The sequence below is a fragment of the Herpailurus yagouaroundi genome, unplaced genomic scaffold (genome assembly GCF_014898765.1).
Source record: "Herpailurus yagouaroundi ecotype Mexico unplaced genomic scaffold, PumYag 190, whole genome shotgun sequence".
In the NCBI taxonomy this organism is placed as follows: domain Eukaryota; kingdom Metazoa; phylum Chordata; class Mammalia; order Carnivora; family Felidae; genus Herpailurus; species Herpailurus yagouaroundi.
In genome coordinates, this window is record NW_024412421.1 from 4,400,866 (window position 1) to 4,421,203 (window position 20,338).

At 46.1% G+C, this 20,338-nt stretch overlaps 2 protein-coding genes across 7 annotated transcripts in view; one reads left to right on the forward strand and one right to left on the reverse strand.

The window, feature by feature from the left end:
* The window catches only part of ADCY7 (adenylate cyclase 7), a 57,648-nt gene extending 52,882 nt beyond the window's left edge, over nucleotides 1-4,766 (forward strand). For 5 of the 6 annotated variants that reach the window (XM_040497989.1, XM_040497985.1, XM_040497987.1 and 2 more), the window contains 4 exons: nucleotides 911-1,015; nucleotides 1,272-1,386; nucleotides 2,002-2,126; nucleotides 2,337-4,766. In XM_040497989.1, coding sequence (XP_040353923.1) covers nucleotides 911-1,015; nucleotides 1,272-1,386; nucleotides 2,002-2,126; nucleotides 2,337-2,483 — 492 coding nt within the window. In that variant the 3' untranslated portion in view covers nucleotides 2,484-4,766. The remainder of the gene's footprint in view (nucleotides 1-910; nucleotides 1,016-1,271; nucleotides 1,387-2,001; nucleotides 2,127-2,336) is intronic. The other variant, XM_040497988.1, reaches the window with a different exon arrangement.
* A 1,372-nt stretch (nucleotides 4,767-6,138) lies between these two features.
* Nucleotides 6,139-20,338, reverse strand: part of BRD7 (bromodomain containing 7) — a 45,209-nt gene continuing 31,009 nt past the window's right edge. Inside the window, exons 8-18 of the mRNA XM_040443451.1 lie at nucleotides 18,351-18,535; nucleotides 17,240-17,363; nucleotides 16,539-16,614; nucleotides 14,073-14,180; nucleotides 13,580-13,715; nucleotides 13,004-13,115; nucleotides 10,723-10,779; nucleotides 7,783-7,894; nucleotides 7,361-7,504; nucleotides 6,684-6,827; nucleotides 6,139-6,368 (exon numbers count right to left, since the gene is read on the reverse strand). Of these exons, the coding sequence (XP_040299385.1) occupies nucleotides 6,313-6,368; nucleotides 6,684-6,827; nucleotides 7,361-7,504; nucleotides 7,783-7,894; nucleotides 10,723-10,779; nucleotides 13,004-13,115; nucleotides 13,580-13,715; nucleotides 14,073-14,180; nucleotides 16,539-16,614; nucleotides 17,240-17,363; nucleotides 18,351-18,535 (1,254 nt within the window). The 3' untranslated portion in view covers nucleotides 6,139-6,312. The remainder of the gene's footprint in view (nucleotides 6,369-6,683; nucleotides 6,828-7,360; nucleotides 7,505-7,782; nucleotides 7,895-10,722; nucleotides 10,780-13,003; nucleotides 13,116-13,579; nucleotides 13,716-14,072; nucleotides 14,181-16,538; nucleotides 16,615-17,239; nucleotides 17,364-18,350; nucleotides 18,536-20,338) is intronic.

Below are 20,338 nucleotides of genomic sequence, written 5' to 3' on the forward strand. Positions count from 1 at the left end.
CCCCGCGGCGAGCCACGTGTGGGGAGCGACACGCACGGCCGAAGGTGCACATCTGCCTCTCCTCGCTTCTTCAGTAAGTAAGTGTTGTTATCTTCTCTGGGACGGGCAGCCTGCGAAGATTAGATTTAGGTCCTTGAAGAACTCGGCAGTCCCTTATCTGTGGTTTCAGTTCCCCGGGTCAGCCGTGTTCCGGAAGGAGCGGACCCTCCGCCTGACGTGTGGTCAGAAGGTCAGCTGTAGCCTGACGCCAATGTCACAATGGCCAGGCCATTCACCTCGCTTCGTGTCCTCACGAGGAGGAGGATGAATGAATACAGTAAAGACTTTCTGAGCGAGACCATTCACGTAGCTTCTATTACAGGACGTTGTTCTGTTCTGTTGTTGACCTTTCCCTGTGCCTGACTTGTACGCTGAACATTGTAGGGACGTACGTGCAGGCGGGAGCACTCACCGTACAGGCTTCGGGAGTCTGAGGTGTTAGGCATCCCCTGGGGGTCCTGGAGTGGGTAAGGGGAGGGGCTCCTGTAGTTTGATTTCCAGCAAGTCTACACTGTCAGCTGGTTCAGAGGAAGTCAGTCGGTTTGGACTTGATTCTCAGCTGCAAGCAGTCGACATTCCTGGGTAGATACTGTTGGGCTGTGCTTTGTGCTTGGTCCTTAAAAAGGAGAGTCCAGGAGCCCCAGGAGGGGCCAAGGAGCAGACGGACGAACCCCGGGAAGCCCGAGTCAGGAGGAGCAGGGCTGACAAGCCAGAGGCCAGGTCCCTGCGTGGACCGGCTGTCTGCCCACATGGGGAGGCTGAGCGTGAGAACTTAGCAGCAGTGGCGAGAGGGACCCCACCCCTTCTCAGACCCTGGGGTGGGCCGGGGCTGCGGCTGGGCCATACGGCTCTGTGTCCCTTCATCCCGCAGCTGCTCCTAAAGCCCAAGTTCAGCAGTGTGGAGAAGATCAAGACCATTGGCAGCACGTACATGGCAGCCGTGGGGCTCAGCGTCCCCTCAGGGTCTGAGAACCAGGTACCGAGCTGAGCTGGTGGCCGCGGGTCCCAGCCCCACGTTCGGGGGACTCAACAGTTCCCAGACCTATCACCTGACTTCGAGGGGACACCCCTTCCTGCCCTGTCCTATGAGGGAGGGGCAGAGGACCTCACGACTCAGCCCGGGTCGGGGGGGGGGGGGCATCTGGTGGGGAGTGCAGGTGGCTAACACCTCGTGGAGGAGGGAAGACGGGGCACGGGATCCCACGGCCCCCGTGCAGTGCCCTGTCCCACAGGACCTGGAACGGCAGCACGCGCACATCGGCATCATGGTGGAGTTCAGCATCGCCCTGATGAGCAAGCTGGACGGCATCAACCGGCACTCCTTCAACTCCTTCCGCCTGCGAGTCGGTGAGGGCCCGAGGGTAGGGCGGGCCGGGCCACGCCGGGGTGGGAGGCTGTGGTGGGTCCCGGAGCCCGGCAAGCCCACGCTCGAGTCTGTCGGTGCACCTGACTGGATGGTAGGAAAGGTCTGAGAAATCCCTCTTGGCCACACAACCCCAGCAACTGGGTAACTACTCTTTCTTTGCATACTGTTAATAAAGTTACCTTTGAAAGTTTACATCAGAACGTATCACTACAGAAAACGGAGAACCAGAAATCGGGCTGGAATCCTTAAAATATACTGAGAACAAAGCAGTTACGAGCCTGACTGCTCCGTGTTAGCTAACGGGGTTGGGGCTCAAAGCCCGTTTATTCTTTGCTGGGAGATGAGCGGATACTGGAAAAGTGATGACATGACCTCAGCCTGACGTCGGGAGCGAGCAGCTGGGAAGAGGGCCGCCCAGGGAGCGCCTCTCCCAGGCCCTGAGAGGTCCTGTCACAGGCTCGGGAAGCCCCCTCCAACCTGCATTTCAGCTGCTGGTCGGTGCTTCCTGGGGCTGCCACTGGACTCTGTGGCCTCCCGTAGGGGCAGAGCCTGAGGCTTTGCCTCCCCGACCTGCCAACCGCAAATGTCATCTTCAGGCATAAACCACGGGCCTGTGATCGCTGGAGTGATCGGGGCACGAAAGCCTCAGTATGATATCTGGGGAAACACGGTCAACGTCGCCAGCCGAATGGAGAGCACTGGAGAACTTGGCAAGATCCAGGTACACCCCAGCTGGGGAAACCCATGACCCGGGGGAGGAACTTCCCGGAGGGGGCGGGGGACCCAGGCATCCGTCAGCTTTGTGATTCCAGCCCGGACATGCTTGAGGGACACCAGACGTGTGTGTTCGGGGCTGGTTCCTGGCCATCCCTCCAACAGCAGGTGTTTCTCCTGCATCCCAAGAGTTTGTTTGTTGTCCTTTCCTTTTCAGGTTACTGAGGAGACCTGCACCATCCTCCAGGGACTAGGTTATTCTTGCGAGTGCCGGGGACTGATTAACGTCAAAGGCAAAGGCGAGCTGAGGACTTACTTTGTCTGCACAGACACGGCAAAGTTCCAAGGGTTGGGACTGAATTGAGGGCTTCTGGGAGGTGAACATGCTGGAAGCGGATTTTCCGTCCCTGAAGCAAGCCACAGGGAGCACTCGGCCCTATGCCAGTCACAGAGGCATTCCAGGGGTTTGGCCATCACTACCCTGACAAGGTGGCTGTGTGTGGCCTCCTTGGACTTGTGCTAGAGGATTTCTCGGAACGTGCACCAGACTCCAGCCCGAGGCTACCACCGAGCCTCGCCACGCACAGGCAGCTGGGACATGCGGATCCCCTGGGTACTGTGGAGATCTCAGAGGGGGAGCCAGACACACAACTGGCCATGGCCTGCCAGCCGCACGGGTGGGACTGGTCTTTTCTAGGTACAGAACCACCACGAGCTGTCCGGGATGGGTTGGACACGCCTTTCTCCCAGTGGAGCAGCAACAGGGCTGTACGTTTCTCACACAGGCACCCCGGTAAACAGAGCTGAAAATGCGGTTTTCCATCTATGATTTCACACAGTAGGGAGAGAACAGCACAACAGAGGCTTGTTACTTGTCCTCTCTGGCAGGTGCTTGATTTAAATGGGTATATGATTAGTGGAGTTTTACCCTTTCTAATGACTTCTTAGATGCCAGACAAAAATCTCTTCCCTCCAGTGTGTTGTCTTTTTAACCACGTCCGCTGACGGCTTAGCCCTGCTGGGGCTGAGGAACACGGCTGTCACACAGCAAGAAGGCAAGGAGCGGCACAGCCCAGAAAGAAAGGCACGGCCTCTCAGCCCTTCCCTGAGCACCGTGTGTACTTGGAGTGCCCTCCTGCTATCCTCACATCTCAGTTCCTGTCCTGGAAAGGAAGGGGGTCTGTGTAGACAGAAGGCAGACACTGTAGTGCTCCCTTTCTCTTTAGTCCTCACAGCTCACTCGTAGAGCTTCAAGACGAAAAGCATGTCCTCTGCAAGCGTGCAGAAGAGGTTCCCGGATCTGGGAAGCCAGCCCGCTCAGAGCTGCGGAGACAGACTTGTTCCAAACAGGAGGAATCAAATCAAGTGCAAAAAGCCAGGTTTGCGAGAGGTGTCTTATGGTGCTGCAAGTCTAAGAGAATCAGAAGTCAGCCTTCACTGCGTTTCAAGGTTGAGGAGGAGCCAAACTGCTTGTTCCTGTTTCTGAATCAGTTTCACCACTGCATCCCCAGAGCACACCTGGGGCTCTAACATGGCTGAAGTTCACTACAGAGCAGGGATTCCCAGCTGGAGTCCTCCAGGAACCCCCCGCAAGTACAGGAAACCTGGCCCATGGGAGACTTCAAAGGCTTACCCGGGGTTGCCGCCAAGGGCAGGGAGGACTGGACCTGAAGCCACTGTCCGCTGTCTGCCTGGGACATGTCCACGGGCTTATGAGGCTCAGAAGGGGCTTCTCTGGTTCGCAGAGGTGCTGGGGGCGCTAGTGCAGCTCTGAGGCCCGCATTGTAACCAGCACAGAGGCGAATGAAGTGTAAGAACTTGCTGGATAAAGGAATTTTGTGGCGAAAATTCTGTTAAGGGGAATAACCTTAAACTGTTTTATGCACCGACTTTCCATATAAAGGGCTGGTTTCAGGGGGCACTACACTGAAATGCGTCCACTTAACTCAGCAGTGACCAGGGCTGCTCAACAGGGCTCTCCTGGAGTGTCAGGGAGGTTCTGTCACTGATGCGATATAGACACACACAGCCGTGTTGGGCCTCTCTGAAGTGGACGTATTTCTACTCTTGCAATATTTGAATTACTTTTCTCTTCCGGCACCAGAAATCCCAATTAGGAGTTTAAAAAGTAGTTACCATAGATTTTTATTTCCAGTTCAAGCACTGCGCTCAAAAATATTTTGTAAGTTTTTAGTTTTCATGTGCAGACCCTAGTGCATAACTGACCATAAAAAGCACATAGTTTTGATTTGCCTGTTTTCTGATCCCTGAGCCCTTTCTTCACAGGCGCCATTCTGTCTTAGGACAAGCGTCTTTGCTAACACTGACCTTTTCTAAGGGTCAAGGGCTTGCTTAAAGGTGGCCTCCCTGACTCTAGTGACAATCGCACCTGAAGTTCTCTGGTTTACTCATTAAGAAAATTTCCTAATAGAGAAGATCATTAACCAGCTTCTACACTGTGTATATAACAGGTCAACATACAGAAACAGGTTTTGAGAAGGTGCAAACAACTAGGTATTACTCTGTATCCTGAATATTTATATATCTGTAACATTTGTTTCAAAATGTATTTTCTTTTCATAAAGTACCAGTGTTTCTACTTTGTTTAGCATTTCATTCATTAAATTAGCAATCTGGAAAACATGAATGTCCTAGTGTTTTGAATTTAATGTTTTCTTGTTTCTAACTGAAAGGTTAAAATTAAACTCTAAAAACACTTGATAAAATGTGTATTTGAACAATTTTAAAGGTCTTCTAGCATACAGTTTTAAGTAGGCTTTTATTTTTTCAAAGTTTGAGAGAGACAGAGAGAGAGAGAGTGCAAGTGGGGGAGGGAGAGTGAGAGGGGTAGAGAGAGAATCCCAAGCAGACTCTGTGCTGCCAGCACAGAGCCCTATCTGGGGCTTGCACCCACAAAGCCGAGATCATGACCTGAGCCGAAACCGAGTCTGACGTTAACTGAGCCGAAACTGAGGTGCCCCTGTAGTAGGTTTTTAAAAGACTGGGTCATTTCTAACTCTCTTGAGAGAATCCCTTCTCTTTCACCCTACTTGTTCTTGCTAAATGTTAGTTTCAAGGTCAGGACAATAAAACTAACACGACTTCCAGCTGGGGGGTTTTACAGAAGGGCTATGTACAGTCCGCGCAGGGTCTTAAATGCGCCTCGTTCACTGAGCAAGGCTGCAGTGTGGCGCCTGTTACAGGAGGGGGCCACACGTCTCACGGTCTCCTGCTCAGCTGCCTGCTTGAGCAGCTGACCTTTGCATTTCAGATAAAATTAGATGACTATTAGGGCAAGGGACACGCTGAGGCACGGGTGACCCGTGAGAAACGGTAGAAGAAATGTGAACTTGAAGCTCCATGATTCCCTTATTTAGCTTATCCTTTTACAGCAGTTCTAAGTGACTGTCTCAAAAATGCAAAACGGCAAAGCAAACAGGACCGCCAGACAAGTCAGTGCTGTGATTTCTGGGGGAGGGGGAGGTGGCACAGGGGAAACACCTCGTCCTTGCACACACAGTGTCATTCCCAGCAGGTATGCAGGGGACGTACTAGCAGATTCTAAAAGTATGTTAAGTGTATTTGTTTCCACAACGTAACAATAGGAAATCTCACTGGATGGGGATTTGAAAGAAATGTCTTTGCTCTGGTCCCGTCTGTGCCCCCCAAGGAAGCGGCCTTATCACCATCTGACCCAAATGTGCCCAGGTCCACTCTTCCTTTCTGCTCCGGAGGGCAACAGGTCAGAGTCTGTCCTATTCCTTCCTCACAAGGCCATTCTTTGAAGAAACCATCCAGATGAAATGTTTTGTAAGTCAGGAACTAGCTGGTTGTAATTTCTGAGGAGGGTGGCAAACGTGGAAAGATGAGGGACTTCAATTATTTGGGGGACTTGCTGCTTTTAATGAATGGTCCTGAAAAGGCTGTTTTACTTCCTAAGTGTTTCTCTATCACTTTATCCTCAGACCCAGCCCCAGGGAAAGGTCAAGGACAGCTCAGCTGATAACACGCGACACAGCTCGCAGTCCCGGCTCAGCTTTATTACCTAATAGAAGTCCAATCTCTGGAACATTAATTGTTCCAAAGTTTAATTAAAAACACAATTTACAAATATTTACTATCTTCTGAAAAGGATTTCCAAGTGAAGAATGAAAAAACTATGTACATAATATATAATGAAGTACCAGTTAGCTTCAAACCCCATCCAGTCCACACTCGGCAACATTAGTCTTTTTAGGTTCTTCAAAATCTGAAAGAAAAAGGTACGGCTTCATTCAGCACTTTCCCCCTTTTAGGTAAAAAGTAAAGGTGTCATCCAGAATAAGTGCTGACAGCCCTTCTTTACCACGTTCAAGGTTAAAGACTAGACGTGCTACTAGGGCATCACTGTAGCTCTGTCTGCAAATGTGTGAGCCCTTTATTTCCTTTATATCTTGTTTAAAGAACAAAAGCAGTTTCTACACTATCAACATGCAGAGACAAAAACTCTCCAGTGTTATTTGAAAGGAGATGTCCCTTTTGCTCACGGCAGCCTTCCATTTTCCCGGAGACACAAGGCACGTACCTTCCGTTAAGTCTACGAAGTTGTTCTCCACGATGGGGGAGGGGATGGAAATCCCCATGGCCTTCCGAACCCCATACGTGCTCACGATATCACCTGGAGCGACTTGCTGTGCGAGTTCTTTCAGATTACTGGTCACTTGTTCAGCTGGGAAGGAAGACAAAAAGAAAAAGAAACACAGCTCTAGGTATTGAAACGTGGTTCCTTTAGATTAAAAAAAAAAAAAAAAGTCATAGGAACACCACAAACTTGACCCTGGGACAATGGGGGTTCGCACTGTGCAGATCCACTTACATGGCCTTTTTTTCCGATAACACAGGGCTGTAAATGTATTTTCTCTTCTGATTTTAGTACTTTCTTTTCTCTAGCTTTGTGGTATGAATTAGTATAGAACATACGAAATGTCAGCTGACTGTTTACAGGTAAGGCTTCCAGGCAACAAAAGGCTATTATAGTTAAGTTTGGGGGCAGTCAAAAATCACACATGGATTTTCAACTGTGCAGGGTGGGTGGTTGGGGTCAGTATCCCTAACCCCCACGTGTTCAAGGGTCAACTGTGTAAATGCAAAAAATAAATCACCTACAGTTCACTTTAGCACTGCTTCACAGCGGTGTCCCTTCTCAGAAGTTTTTCCCTTTAAATATCCCCCAAGTCTCCTTTTCCCGGAGGTGCGACCTACCGAGATGCATTTCCCTGTAAGAGGGGCCCAAGAGACAGATCATGTTGGGAGGGGGTCTGGTGCTCAGACGCTCGTTCTGGGCTTCCTGGAGCTCTCGGAGCAATCTGGTGGTCTCATCAAGTTTCTTCTGGAACATTTCAGCTTCTGTAAGGTACGAAGAATAACATGCTAAGGAAAACAGGGACATACTTGGGTTCCACCTTGTGTAGTAAAGGGAGTCCTGTGCTCTGGGGTTTTGCTGTTTATTGCCTAATCTTCTCTCCTCAAAGGAGTGATCCCCTCCAAATGAGATCACCACCACAGACATGCTTTACTACTCACCGAAGCATGGCCAGCCAAGATTTCCTGTGGTGAATGGCTATGTTAATCTGCACTAATGTGACATTAAGCCTGGACTGCCTGGGTCATGAAATGACACTCACCTTCAGAGTCAAACACTTCAACAGGAGCACCAAAATTTGTTACTGCTTTCAGCGCTGTGAGCCTGTCCTGATTACTGGAGTCTAAACGCCCCTCTGGCTCTATTTCTGTAATCTGCTTAAAAAAAAGAAAAAAAGAAGGAAAGGAAGAAAGGAATTATTTCAGCTTGTTAAGTCCCGTCAGTGCTGCAATGAAACGTCAGTAAGATGGTTTGTGTGTGCAGGCCAAGCTGTCCCACCTATTTACTTGGCAGTTAGAGTTCTGCTACCTATAAAAAATGTCTCTCCAGAATATGCACACTTCTCTATAGTGAAATGATGTGTCATCACACATCACCTGTTCCATGTGGCAGCCACCTAAAAAGACTACAGGAATGAGGGCCTTGGTGATGTCTGCACCACGAAGAACTTTCGGGGACTGTGACAATGCCTCGCGCTTCCGAGGCTCACAGGCAGTGTCTTGGCCCCCGGTCCATGCACCTGCAAACCCACAGCAGATGTGCATGAGGTACTTCCTGGGTCTCTTCCCTGCCACAGAGCCAGGCTGTCAGTATGGCATGGGAGAAACAAAATCCTAAAAAGGGTGGGGTTTTGGTTTTGGAATTACAAGACTCAGAGTTTCCATAACCTCAACACTGCTTTTTAGGAAGAGATTGCCCCAGATAACAAGTTATCAGAAGTTAAGGGTTCCCTTTAGATTTTGGCATGGCACTCCAGATGTGTATCTGAACCCCCGATTTCTCTAGCTACACGTGGGCAGGTGTGTGGAGGAAAACCATCAGTATATGCTTGCGGCTTGCCATCGGGGCTGGGCCCTCACGACCCTATTCCGTAGCTGTTCCCTTTTTACCCAGTTGCCTTTCCCATTCTCAAGATTTCTCGCATTCTTGCCCCCTCACTAAGCACATGACCTTGCCTGCCCCTCATTCCTTGAAAACATGGTTTGGCAGGTACCACATCCGCATCTGTCTTTGATCTCCTCTTTAGGTTTTCTACCATGTCAGTTACCGGGCACACATCTGTCCGCTCTTGTGTCCCAGCTTCCCTCCGCTCCTTTAGCCCCCCGACGTCTACCTCCAACCCCACCATTTTACCAGCACTGCTCTGCCGGTTACAAATGCCACACCTGCCACTCTTATTGGGCTCATTTGCAGCGGCTGACACTGCCGGACTCCTTCCTGCATGTCCCTCTTCCGTGATTTTTCTACCTCAACTACGGGTCTTCTCCAAAGTTCTGTCCTTCAACCTTTTTTTGTTCCCTTTGTTTTGAAAAGAATAGTGTCTTTAATAAATGTATAGGAACATTTTTTTGACTTTGGTCTGAGTGATGATTTCTTGGATATGAACACAAAAGCACAGCAACAGAGGCAAAAATAAAGTGGGATTCCATGAAACTAAAAATCTTCTGCACACCAAAGGAAACAATCAACAGAATGAAGACACAACCTATGGAATAAAAGGAAATATTTACAAACCATGTATCTGATAATCGGTTAATGTACAAAATATATAAGGAACTCAAACAACACAATAGTATAAACACAGACAAAAACATTTTTTAAACGGGGAAAGGACTGATATAGACATTTCTGAAAAGAAGATATACAAATGGTCAACATGTACATGAAATGGTGCCCAACACCACAAATCATCAGGGAAACAGATGAAAATGACAATGAGGTATCACCTCACATCAGCCAGGATGGCCATCAACAATGACAACAAAACAAGAGATGGCAAGTGCTAGTGAGAACGTGGAGAAAAGAGCGCCCTCGTACACTACTGGTGGAATACGAACTGGTACGGCCACTACTGAAAACAGCACGGAGGTTTTTCAAACCACCAAAAAAAGAACTACTACACGATCCAGCAATCATCCCATGTCTAGGTATACGGATGAAATCAACACACGTACACACGCACAGTGGAATGTTGCTCAGTCTTTAACAAGTAGGAAATGCTATCACTGTGACAACATGGATGCACCCGGATCTGTCCTTCAACCTTTAGCCAGGGCACGTGTTCTCTCGGGACAATCGCATTCACTTGAATGACTACAGTAACACTCTCCCTTTACGCCAACAACTTCCAGATCCACACGCCTGCCGCCAGATCCGGGAGTCCTCGGCCTCCCCTGCAGCCACGTCTCGAATCACTGCCGCGTGGGGAACTGAAGGCAGCTGCTCTCCCACTGAGGGGACCTCCTGTTCCCACCCTGGATGGGCGCTCACGATGCTATGATGTACCTCATGCACCAGGTCCTGTCGACTTTAGTTCTACTGTATTTCTCTTTACTGTAGATCTTTATTCTCTTCCATATTGCCACACTCATCAGCATATGGCTGTCAAGCCCCACAGCTTCTCACCGGTCCTCTCCTCCAGCCTCTCTCCCCTCCCCATGTTCTTAGAGCTTCCTGTCTTCAAGGGTGGACTCTCAGCTTCTCGGACTGCACATATGGCCCTCTGTCACTAGACCCTCATTCATGCAGCCTCCCCACCTTTCCTCCTCTGCCCGGCACCCCAGGGTCACACACTTTCCACGCTCTCTGCACACGTGCCCTGTCCTCTCAGATCCGTTTATCCCACTTCAGCATCTCTGCCCACTTCAGATGCCAGGCGCTGCTTGCTGGGAGACTGCCTGGCCATCCTTCTAGACCCCGTCCACCTGGCATCCCCTCTGTGAGGATCTCCCTGGCCATCCAGAGCAGCTGGTTTCTGATCTGTGTTCCTACAACGTGTACATTTCCACGGTGCGGTAACTAGTTTGGGCTCCCTTGTGTACATGCTTGTGCACCGCACTGGCTACTACTACGCTCCCCACAGGCAAAAAGAGTTCTTTTATCTAAGGAGATAATAAATGATTTTCTTTTAAAATAAAGCATTATCATTTAGGCCTTTGAGTTTATCCTCCATTTAAATATTTTTAATGACGAATATAATCACCTCCATTTCTTTTGCTGTGTCAAGGGTCCTGGTCTGACCTTCATCTTCAGGTGATGGCTGTAAGGACAAAGAAAACCAATTTTCATTAAAAGATATATTAAAAAGGTAAATATCAAGGAAAATCAAAAAATATTAAGAGTTTCGAGGCAAGAAATAAGAATATGGATTACTGGAAATTATTCATTGAAAAAAATTTTTTTTAATGTTTATTTTTGAGAGAGAGATGGAGTGTGAGTGGGGAGGGGCAGAGTCTGAAGCAATTCAAGGTTCCGAGCTGTCAGCACAGAGCCTGACCTGGCGCTCAAACTCATGAACCATGAGATCGTGACCTGAGATGAAGTCGGACGCTTAACAGACTGAGCTACCCAGGTACCCCTGGATTACTGGAATTTAATTTTTTATTTATTTTGAGAGTGAGAGAAAGAGCGCGCATGAGAGGGAGCTGGGGAAGGACAGAGAGATAGAATCCCAAGCAGGCTCCATGCTCAGTGAGGAGCCTGATGCAGGGCTCAATCTCTTGACCGTGAGATCATGGCCTGAGACGTTATCACGAGTCACATACTTAACTGACTGAGCCACACGGGCGCCCCTGGAATTTATTTTAAACCAAAAATGAAATAGATACAATAAGTAGCATTTTGAGAGTATTTGTGAGTCAAGAGTACCTATTACTGGTAACTTCAAGACTAATCTTTCTGTGCCTGAGCAAGAAGGTATGAAAGTATTTGGTAAATAGCACAAAAGTGCCTAGTAAATGGAGTCGGTTTTCAACAACCGGTAAGTCTATGACAAGGAGAAAATAGGAGGCACTCTAGGGACTATTTTGCATTAACAGAGCAATAGTCTCGGGTAGCAGAAGATTACTGTAAGATATTCAAATGCTATGGAGAATGTGAAAGCTTCCAGCTTCATAATACCAGCCTTCAGAGAGCACGCACATATTAACAACAGACAAAGGTATCATGCACAAACATTAGGAACGATGTTATCTTTTAAAAAGTTTTAAAAAGTTAAAAACAGTGATGTTATTTTTTAAAAAGTTGTCTGGGTGACTCAGTTTGAGTGTCCAACTTCGGCTCAGGTCATGATCTCACGGTTCATGGGTTCGAGCCCCGCATTGGGCTCCGTGCTGACAGCTCAGAGCCTGGAGCCTGCTTCCGATTCTGTGTCTCCCTCTCACTCTCTGCCCCTCCCCTGCTCATTCTGTCTCTCTCTCAAAAAGAAACAAACATTAAAAAAAATTAAAAAGAAAAAAGCTTTATTATGATTTTTTAAAACCAATTCCCAATTTTTAAAAATTATAAACAACACATCCTTATATATAACTTTTTAAATTTTTCTAAGATCTATTCTGAGAAGATCTGCTGGATCAGTGGACAGAGAAATTTCACATTTGAAATCTTTTGCCCTATCAACCAAATGAAAGATACTCAACTGTAGTTGAATACTACGAATTAATTCAGGTTAACTGATGGCAAGGCTAGAGGAAAAATATTTTTGAGTTGATGTGAAGGTGCATGGTTTTAGGTCATGCGAAGAAAGCAGATAGAGCACTGAGACTGTACAGCTGTTCTCAGTGAGCCAGAGGTGCCGACTCAGCGCTGCTGACCGTCACCCCGGGACCAGCAGCCCCATGTGCAGTGAGGGCAGAGGACAAGGCGACAGTAGCCACAGCCACTGGAAACAGCTAGGACCCTGAGAGACGTAAGGTTCTTCTAAGTATGGTGACAAGGACGGTGTGGAGCTTGACTCTCCTCTGCACCAGGAGGAACACTGTCTGGTTCTAGTCTGTGAGCTGTGGGTCTGCCAGATTATCAACTACGTCCAAGTGAACTAGAGACAGTCTACAAGTGTTAGTGACAGCAAAGAGGAAGTTTCTTATTTTGTTCCTTGGGGCCCCACCACTGTGTTCTTACCACATAAGAAAGAAAACGACATTCGCTAGCATTGTAAGTCAACTCGGTTTCAATCCAGTGAGCGAGACCCCCTGTTCTGTTAGGGTACATGGCACCAGCTGACTTGTGAGCAGTCGGCCCCATCCTGATTCTTATGTTCCCAAGATCGGGAGATAACGACACTCTTCTGGCCCTCACAGACCCTGGTAGCTGGCTTACTCGTTTCCGTTCATTGTCCTCCACCCGCGGTCCACACCCAGGCCGGGCTGTCTTTCAGGGGAAGGCAGCCCAGCTGTCACCCTGGTGACTCCCATGGTTTCATAACACTCAGTGACTAATGCTGAGAGCCCATAATAAATTACCCGCTTCTTTAGCAGCCTTCTTACCGTCTCCAACTCTTGAAGGGTTCTAGAATGGCCTCCTTTTGTTAAAACATCCAGTAAACTATCTGCCATCACGTATGGATAATCCTGGCATGTGGCCAAAAACTCATGGATGCTGAAAGAGAGAATGTTGGGAAAGTCACTTCCATATGAATCAACTGTCGGCTTCATCTTCCCATCCTAGCCAACGGTTTCCACCAGACACGACTTAAATTTATACGCCACCGTGTAAAAATTTCTGTCTAGGTACAATAGCATACTTACAGCCTTACCAGTGCTAACTTTACCGTCATGAGAGAAGCAAACATGATCAAGAACACAGTGAAATGAAATGCTCCTGGGGAAACCGTCAAAGAAAAAGAAGACTTTCTCAATGACAGAGGCGTCAGCGTTCAGTCCTGGACTTGTTCCTGCCCTTCACTTCCTCCCTAAGGTGACCTTACTCACCTCAGGACTAACACATACACGGGGTCTCAAAAGTTATACCTCCAGTTTGGACCACACCCCTTGTATATACACACGTTTATTAGGATTTTAGAACAACATGGCACTCAGCAGACTGATGAACTGGTGACTCACCTGAAATCACTTGGAAGATCAGACTCCTCCCCATAGGTTGAATAGATTAGATCAGAGTCGTCCTTGCTGATATTTGCAAACGTGGAGTCATAATGTGGAGCATAAGAACTGTAGGGTCCGTAATTCAAGTATAACACTGTTGACAGAAATTAAGTACTGCAATACTGTTCTTTAACTTCTGTGTCAAACTGATTTTTATTTTATTAAAGATTATCCCCTTCTAATTTTACTACTTCAATGACTGGTATAACAAATAGAAGGTACGTATTTCCCCCTCCTGGATCCTCATGAAGTCACAACTCAAGTGACTCCTCCCCCGAGGAAAGAAAGAACAAAAGTCATCTTGAATACTAGTAACTGATTTTTCAGTTTCTTCCGAAGTTAATAAAAGAGTTGATTCATACTGCAAAAACGCCACCAAAAGAGTTAGTGATAAAGCAGTAAGTGGTAATTACACTTTCCCCCCGCTAGCTGCTTGAGGAAAAAACCTTACCCGGAGTGACTTTGTTCCTTTTGTCCTCCTTGAACCCCTGCAAAGTATTCACTCCAGACTGAAGCCTTCCGGTTGTCATTCCCAGTCTCACAGGGCAGTAGCCTGGTTCTGAAACAGAAGACCGGGCTCGGTGTGGGAGGTGCACGTGGTAAGGAGCCGATGGGTGATCTGCAGGATGTCTGCACGCACGCTGCTTCATGCCATCCATGGGACTCTGTCCAGGAGGCTTTATTCACGTAAGAAAATCGCAGCTTAGCAAGGTAGGAATGTGGCCAGGCCCCAGACCTGGTCCTTTTCATTACCCTCTCCTGCTTCCTGGAATACTTTATAATCACGTTGCAGTTCACTTAAAAACAAAAATTAAGGATTTAAAAGTTGAAACCTGTGATGAAAGTAAACGAGTAGAAAAGCTTAGTAAAAGACTAGGGGACAACACCCAACTAAAGACAAGAACTCATGGTACATTCAGGAGAAGAATTAGGATCTCTGAGGCATACTTTCAATGCAGTGAGGAACAGTCCTTCAAGATGTGCTCTGTAAACCAGGAGCAGACCCCTGTAACTGGATGGACTCTGATATAAGCAGAACTGGGAAGGACGGTTGGTATGAGGAGAAAACACGATCTCCAGTGAAGAGTTCTGGTTTTTGCACCACGACCACCCTTGAACAGAGGCTATGCCACAGGTGATCAGCGTGAGGGAACGAAAGCACTTGCGAGAAACTCTGAACACCTAAATTGGATCTTCTCTCCCTCTTGGCGAGCAGTCTGGAATTTGGAAGAAGAACTTGGAAGTGAGCAGGGGCAGAGCTTCCACCTTAGACCAGTGCTCAGGCCTCTCAGGGAGCTGCCGAAACGTGAGGAGCCAGGGCAGCCTGGGCCACACCGACTCCAGGAGCTGCAAATGCAAGGAAGCAGAGCAAGGGCAAAGACAGACCCTGCACATGAAGACAGGGGCAGATCTTAAGGGGTCACTTAAATCATTAACTGCATCCTTATCCTCTCAATTACCAAATTTTCACCACAGCTACACTAGAAAGAACAATATTCCCGATCTCGTGGCCCTTTGACTCAATACCATATAAATTTCACATAAAATGAAAAGTTCACATAAAAGCAAAAAGTGAGTTTTGCTTTGCAGACAGCACTTTTCTTCTACGTGAAGGGATTCCGTCAGCACCTCAAGAGTGGAGGGAAACGCTGAAAGATACGAATAGGCTCCCCTCTTTAGTCCTCAAACGCATCCAGCTCTTCCCACTGCTTCAAAGTCTCTTACCTCCTATCCCCGCACTCCTTACTCACTTTTTGGGACCAACCTAAACGTCACCTTGCTAAGGAATACGGAAGCCTTCTCTGACCCTCACCCGTGTCCCGTCACAGCTGCTCTTCTTCACGCGATTATTCTCATTGGCTCCTCCATTCCGCACCCCACAGACAAAAGGGGAGGGACTCATCTCTGTTCTGTTCCCTGCTGTACACCCAGCTCCACCTCCGGCGCCCAAGACAGGCCTTGCCTGCAGCAAGAGGCAAATACTGGAGACTGTTAACTGAAGCGTCATTCATTTTTGTATCCCCAGTGATCTCTCTCATAATGGCGGTGGGGAAAATGGGTATTTATAAAATAGCATGCTCACATTTGCGTATCACAATATATGATTTTTCCTCTCAGGTGAATGACAAAAAATTCTTATGTCAAATTTTAAAATTATTCCCTATACTACTACCATTAAAATATCTAGGGAAATAAAAAACATGACGGAGGTTCTAAAGCAATGCTTCCCAACCTTTACAAACTTTCTACCAACTACAGTGAAAGCCATCACGTCAGCAGGTTTTTATTATTCCTATATGGTACTGTATGGCATACATATTCGTTCTAGTCACTGAAATTTAAGAAGTCAGTCAGATGTTTTATAAGAAGGTTTTGAGATACCTCCAGAAATAACTGAGCATACATACCATAATCTCTTTGAGCCAGAGTTAGAAACTGTAAAATTTTGGCTTTAATTGTGGGTCTGATATTCTGTATTAAATACATTTAAATTCCAGACTTTTTTTTCCCCCTGAGAGAGACAGAGTACGAGCTGGGGGAAGGGCAGAGAGAGGGGGAGTCACAGAACCTGAAGCAGGCTCCAGGCTCTGAGCTGTCAGCACAGTGCCCGATATGGGGCTCGAACTCCTGAACTGTGAGATCATGACCTGAGCCGAAGTTGGATTCTTAACCAACTGAGCCACCCAGGTGCCCTGGGACTTTGTAGTTTAAAGAAAACTTGATCTATATAGAATCTACTTAAAGACGAAGTAAAGCTATTCATGCTATTAGCATGAAATACATGATGCCTAGCCAAGTTCTTTGTGGCTGACAATACGGTTGGATTTCACAGCACTAGGCCTGCTGGTTTAAAACGTTACCCAGGTTACTGCCTGCGAAACAGCAAGTTCGTGCACCGTGTGACCTGTGAACTCACCTCCTACAATGGGATCCACGGGATGCAGAAGCCCCAATGTTGTCGTTCCATCTGGTTTTCTCCTTTCAAATTCACACTGCAATGACCCAAAGTATCCAAATGTCCTCAACAGTTTTATATGTACCATATTCATGTGCATGTACACATACATATATATGTATATATATCACACTACAATGCCCTAAATTTAATCAAACCAATATAGTAAGTTGCTACCATTACACTTAGATATTAACTTTCCCACCTGGCTCCATATACATAGGTGCTAATGGGCTGCAGAAATGAAGGTTAAGGAAACATGAGAATTTTAAAGAGCTATGTGGGGCCTTCAGGCCACTCTGTTTTGTCCCCTCTGTTAAAAAAAGGAGGATACTGGAGACCAGGAAAGGGAAGTGACCTGCTGGAAGTTATGTATTAATCTATTCGGTTTTGAGAGCAATGTGCTAAACAATGAATTCAAGAGACCAGAGCATAAATGCTCATTTGCCAAGTTTAGAACACATTAACTTCACTAAAAGCCAATAATAGAGAAAAAGGTTAATCATGTCCTTTATAAATACGTTATTAAATCTGCCTCCTTGGAGTGTTGTACTGAACAACTCTATGGCAGACACGGGCTACAAGTGCACAAGCAATGTGAAAACTGCATGTCTCAGACGACCAGTCAGAAGGTAGTGAAAAGAAAGGAAAAGTCCAATCACCTGACTGTTAACAAGCCGCCTGGTTAGCTTTCCTCCAGATTCCTTAACAATGCGGTCAATCTGCTCCTGCTCTCTTTCTAAGTTACTGCTCTTAGATTTATCTTCAAGCATATCTTTGTCTTTCCTGAAAACACACATTAATACTAAGTAAAAAAAAAAATAATAAGGTGAAAACATTAAAATGAGTTCCAAATAGGGGTACAACTCAAAGGGTGACAATGGCACTACAATCACCAACTATGGCTTTGTTCCTTAGGGGCCTGCCGAGGGCCTGTGCCACACTCGAAGTAAAGCAAACCCGACACCCTGGTTACTTCCCTCCTTTCGGTATCTGGTGCTATTTGTCTTAAACATTTTTCTCAATACAATCATCACACAAATGGATTCTACCTCAAACGTATTTTGAAAGCAGAGAGACATGGAATTTTCTTTTCAAAGCCTGATTTTTAAAACTTAAAATGAAATACATTTAAATTGTACAAATCTTAAAAACAGAACAAAAATATGTCACAAGTTTACTTTCTCTGCACCGCAACCGCAGAAATCCCAAGCCGCTCCCTAGAACCCTCTTCCAGAGAGGACGGTGAGGTGCGAGGCATGAGGGCTGCTGGCGAGAGGTGAGAGCAGGTGCACGCACGTGCGTCCGGCCACGCCGGCTACTGCTGGGAGGTACTGGTCCCGCCAGGCGATGTCTGGTGGACAGCACGCACCTCAGCAACAGCCCATCTGCTTAGGAATGGCTTTAAGTACAGGTAAGCTGAATCACTGTCTATGGAATGAGGTAACGAATACAAATTTTTTCTTAGAGTTCTATTTAAATAAGTTCACTGACAATGAGTCCCTAAAGATAATTTCTTGATTTTAAAACTACTTTCATAAGAATATACATTCAGAACCATTGTTCTGAACTGTGTTTAAACGATTCCATATAGTGCCTTTATGAGAAGAGGAGGGTATCACATCACCAAAATGGACTTTCATGCCACAACCAACCAACCAACCACGGGCAGACCAGGACTTGGATTTCCCAAGGCGGGCACCGAATTAGTATTTTTCCCCCTTCCTAGGCTGAAAAAGACAGCTTAGCTTCAATATCCCGAAGATTCTTTACTTTTTGTTTTCCTTGCTGGGACCCTTGAAGGCTCGGGTTTCAGGGTCTCCGGAGTCTTCCCTTTCTCTCGGCCAGGAGCCACTGTCCTCCCCACTCGGAGACTGGTCGGTTCTATCCTTCTGTTTTCGACTTTTTTGCAAGTCTGCCATGAATTCTATGCTTTGCTTCAGGCTCTGAATTCTCTCCTAAAAATATTCAAGAACATTCTCATTGTATGTTTGCCATTGATTTTTAAAGTAATGCATTTCTTTCTCACAATGTGAGTTCGCACTTAAAAGGGAAGAAAAGCAATTAAATATAATTATAACAAGAGAAATGTTTGGTGACCAGAATACAGTCTATTCCTTCAATTCAGATCATTTAATTTCCAACATAAGAGAGTGCTTTGCAACCTGACTACATCATCAAAACGTTCAGAGAAAGTATGAATAAATACTAGTAAGTATTCTTTGCAGTACTAAATTTAAAAAGCAGAATTTAATTTAATAGCACGTTAAAATTTTAGATTTCACAGAATGGCTTATCTTGTGAAACTTAAGAATTATCAGGTATTTCAAAAGCTAGATGATGTGAACATGTTAAGAACCCTTATACTCTGGTATCCTAGGATAATCACTGATGACTCTGGCATTTTACTCCGTGTGAAAACAACACGCTTCAAGGAGAATGAAAGGTTGCTAGTGTAGTTTCTTTCCCAGAAAGCATAACGTTCTTCTAACCAAAGAAGCCTTGTTTATATTTTGTGAAACATGTACTTAATTTTCCACTGCATTGATATGCTGTGAAATTTTCTTTGTGGTTAAGGGCTTGAGGTTTCTGGAGGCACGTTTGTTTCTAGCGACTACTCTTGCCTTCCAACTGAGCACTGTCCCTGGATAAAATATGGAGTGCAGTCTCCTTAGGGCTGCATGGCAACGGCAGGGAAGATTTTTGCAGAATAATAGAAACTAAGAACTGGAGAAGACCAGAGGTCATTTGAATAAGAACAATGTAGCCCAGAAATGCTACGTGACTCACCTAAGGTCAAGAACCAGTGATGAAGTCCAGGCCTCTAGTGTCTCCTAAGGGGCTTTGGCTCATCACACTCTGCTACATTAGTAGTGCAGAATATGAGAGACTCAAGAACATGGACTATTTAAAAATTTTTTTAAATGTTTGTTTATTTTTGAGAGAGAGAAAGACACAGAGTGTGAGCGGGGGAGGGGCAGAGAGAGAGGGAGACACAGAATCTGAAGCAGGGTCTAGGCTCTGAGCCATCAGCACAGAGTCCAACGCGGGGCTTGAACTCACGAACCGTGAGATTGTGACCTAAGCTGAAGTCGGACGCTTAACCAACTGAGCCACCCAGGTGTCCCTGGACTAGCTATCTTTACTGAACTTTTATCTTAAAGTAACCTTAAAACTATTAAAGTAATATATTTCATTGTAGACGAAGATTTAGGTAGAGGAGAAAAAAAAAACCTTGTTAATTTATCATTATTCCAGTATTTCTCTAAGCATTACACATATCAACAGATTGGCATTACGCTGAATATTTGGTAACATGCATTTTCTTCATTAAGAAATTACAAGCATGTGACCTCCATATCATTAAGTATTCTTTAAAGTGTTTTCAGTAACTCACTCTCTCTCTCTCTCTCTCTCTCTCTCTCTCTACATATATATTACTTTATCTTAGGTACCATGATCTTACTAATATCCCGCTATCAGACATTTAGATTATCTCCAAGTTTCCACTGTTACAAATAGAAGTCTCATGAACATCACTGTAAATAAATCTCTCCAAGAAGATCTCTTTAGGATAAATGCCTAGATGTGATACTGTATGTAACTATACTTAAAAAAAAAATTCCTAGAAGTGAAAACACTAGGTCAACAAGAATGAGTATTTTTAAGGCTTTTGATATTTACTGCCAAACTGCTTTCCAGAAAAGTTTTATTAATATACATTATACTACATGTTAGTGTATACATTATATATACACGTC